At 32.9% G+C, this 3,194-nt stretch overlaps 1 protein-coding gene across 1 annotated transcript; it reads right to left on the reverse strand.

The window, feature by feature from the left end:
- Nucleotides 1-1,844: 1,844 nt before the first annotated feature.
- Nucleotides 1,845-2,786, reverse strand: LOC102135192 (olfactory receptor 4K14-like). Its single transcript, XM_045395114.2, has one exon. It carries the CDS (start codon nt 2,781-2,783, stop codon nt 1,845-1,847), a length of 939 nt encoding a protein of 312 aa, XP_045251049.2. The 5' UTR covers nt 2,784-2,786.
- Nucleotides 2,787-3,194: the final 408 nt, after the last annotated feature.

A 3,194-nucleotide genomic window follows, 5' to 3' on the forward strand; every position in this document is an offset into this window, starting at 1 on the left:
TAGCATAGTAAAAAGTGTCTAAAATATTTGAGCTGAGAGCATTTACTACTGGGATTTTGTCATGATAAATTATATTACAAAGACAATATAAAGTGTATTTTTCATTCTTATATCCTTTCAGAATTTTCAAAAAATTTGTACAAATAGTACTTAACTATAAAATGTACCTTGTAAGGAAATATGGAGTTATAAAGATATTTGGCACTCTTGATAGGAAAAAAGTTGCTTAAAATATAGACTGATGAAAATGCAATGATTGAGTGAATATCTACTTGGGTATGAATTGAGGCTCTAACTGCAACAGAGGTATACTTGACTGCTAGTGCTTTAATACTATCAGTGTGCAGGCATGTACTTAGAAGGTATATCATTTGTTTATAATATACACTACTTGATCACAACTAGATTGCAAATTATGTTATTTACAATAATTAATTTTTTTGTTTTTTAATTCAATAGAAATGTTCCTTTTAAAATTCTTGATATGAGTTACTCTTTCACTTATTTTGTAAGAAATAAATTTTTGATTCCATTGTGCAGTGCCAAATGATAAACAAACACTTGTGGAAATCAACTTGATCTCTAAATACTTTAAGAAAAACAAGACTGTGTTACCTTGAAAAAATTTAATTCCTATTTCTGAGTCTTGTTTGCTTATTCACAATATGCGGATAATACTAAAGGCGTTTAAGGTAATACCCATAACGTGATGGCATAGACTAGGCAGTCAAGGATAATTGCATTATTTTTGTTCTGCCAGTTGTTTTATTCCACTTCCACATGAAAATAAATTAAAACTACAGATGCATCATTTTTATTTTAAGATTTTTATTGTTTATTCTTACAACTGAATTTCAATCCACTTAATTTATAATTCTGGAAAAACAAAAGAAATGTTTATTATTTAAAACTTTTAGGATAATTATTAAATACCAAAAAGCTTATTTATATGTAAAATATAAATTTTATATTTATATTTACTATAACAAATAAATGTCATAGATACTTTAAAGTTGGCTTCTAATGATTTATTAAAATTTTTAAGTACCTATTATATATTAACCATTATACTATTACAGTTTCAATAATTACAGTTTCAATAAATAATGTAAGGCATGGGCCCTGCCTCATAGAGATTACATTTCAAGAGTTTTACGAAAGTGGTTAATAATTTAAAGCACAAATGTCAGTATTTGGGACTGAGATAACTAAGGGAAATATCAATAGAATTTATTTTATTTTCTTTTAAGACTGTTATTGAGTGAATAAAAACTTAAGCAGAGAGTAACCTCACTGATATTCCTTATGTACTCTACCACTTTCATTTTATTATCTCTATGGTTTTCTCCTACTTTTTACCATTAGTAGTTGGGTATGAAGCTAGATTAAGAAAAATTATAACAATATTTTGCTTTTTGACAAAAGGTAAGTAAAGTTTAGAATAAGGTATCAATGTTACAGAAACACTTTTGTTTTTGTAATTTTTTTCCAATGGGGTTAAGAGAAAATTCAGAAGAAAGTCATTAAGATACAATCCATCAGAATGGATGTATGGCTTTGTGAAATAACTTAGAGCATTTTGCTTAATGTAGTTAAAGGCATAGGAAGATTGATTGGATAATTCCCCCATAACAAAAGATCTGTAGTGTCTGGGTTTTAGAAAAAGATTTCCTGGTGTTTGCTGGTTGATTAGGAAATATTGAAATTCTCCTAATTTTATTAACTCTATTCCTGTGTCTGAAGCCAGGACTAACATATAGATAAGCTAAATGCTCTGAATTCTCAACCTATTTTTCAATGACAATATAGTCAATTTGAAGTACTCCCGTTGAGACTTGTGGGCATTAAATATTTACCTTGGAATCTATGTAATAGCTTCTAAACCTCTTCATAGCATTTTTCATCTCTTTATTTCTCAGGGTATAAATGGCTGGATTTAGGAGAGGGGTAATAACAGAGTAGAACACAGCAAGAAATTTGTCCACCCAGGTGATGCTGAGTGGCCACACATAGATGAAGATGCAGGGCCCAAAGAAAAGCACCACCACTGTGATGTGGGCAGTGCAGGTAGAGAGTGCCTTAAAAGCCCCAGTTTTAGAGCCTCGATGGACAGTGAGAAGAATATATGAGTAGGAGGTCAGCAAGAGAATAAAGCAAGTCATGGCCAGAATTCCACTGTCACCATTCATTAACATTTCCAAGTTAGAGGAATCCACACAGGCTAGTTTGATTACCAGTGGTATATCACAGAAGAAGCTGTCTATTTCCCTGGGGCCACAGAATGGCAGCTGAACAATCATAACCATTTGACTCATGGCATGCACAAAGCCAATAGTCCAGGAAGTCAACACCAGTCCAATACATCTTTGCAGGCTCATAATGGTGGAGTAGTGGAGTGGTTTGCAGATTGCCACATAGCGATCATAGGCCATTATCACCAGTAGCACCATCTCACCTCCTCCAACAAAATGCACAAAAATGATCTGGGACATGCAGCCTCCAAAGGAAATGGTCTTTTCCACCCTGAGAAAGTCTGTAATCATCTTAGGAGTGGTGATGGAGGAAAGCCACATATCAACAAAGGACAGGTTGGCCAATAAGAAGTACATTGGTGAATGGAGATGGGAATCACTGATGATTAAGATCATAATGACAATATTTCCAGATACAATGATCAGGTAAAGCATAAAAAATATTATTAAGAGTATAACCTGAATATTCCATGAATGGCAAAGTCCCAGAAGCACAAATTCTGAAATTACAGACTGATTTCTATTATCCATTTTATTCAGTGTGAACCTAGAGAGAACAGATGATCAGTCAGTGCGATGAAGGGTGCTTAGTTTTTAGAATTGGGTGGTCATATTAAAATTTAGATCTATATCTGATAGCAAAAAGTATAATTGTGAAGATAAATCCTGGCCTAATATACATAGTATTATCCCCAAAAGAGAAGCTCTCTACAATTGGCTAAGAGACAAAGCCTGAGATGAGATTGTTATGAAAATGATTTATTGAGTTTATTGAGAAGGTGGTTCTCACAAGAAGAAGATGAAGAAAGCAGGATAGCAAATTGAAAGGCTAAAAAGATTGTGGCATCCCCAGAAACTAGCGATTCCTCTAGTTCAGAAAGAAGAATCTAATGGGGCACCATCGCCAACCATTATACTAAGTAACTAAAACTTGGGTTATAC

This window comes from Macaca fascicularis, chromosome 7 (genome assembly GCF_037993035.2).
Source record: "Macaca fascicularis isolate 582-1 chromosome 7, T2T-MFA8v1.1".
Classification (NCBI taxonomy): Eukaryota; Metazoa; Chordata; class Mammalia; order Primates; family Cercopithecidae; genus Macaca; species Macaca fascicularis.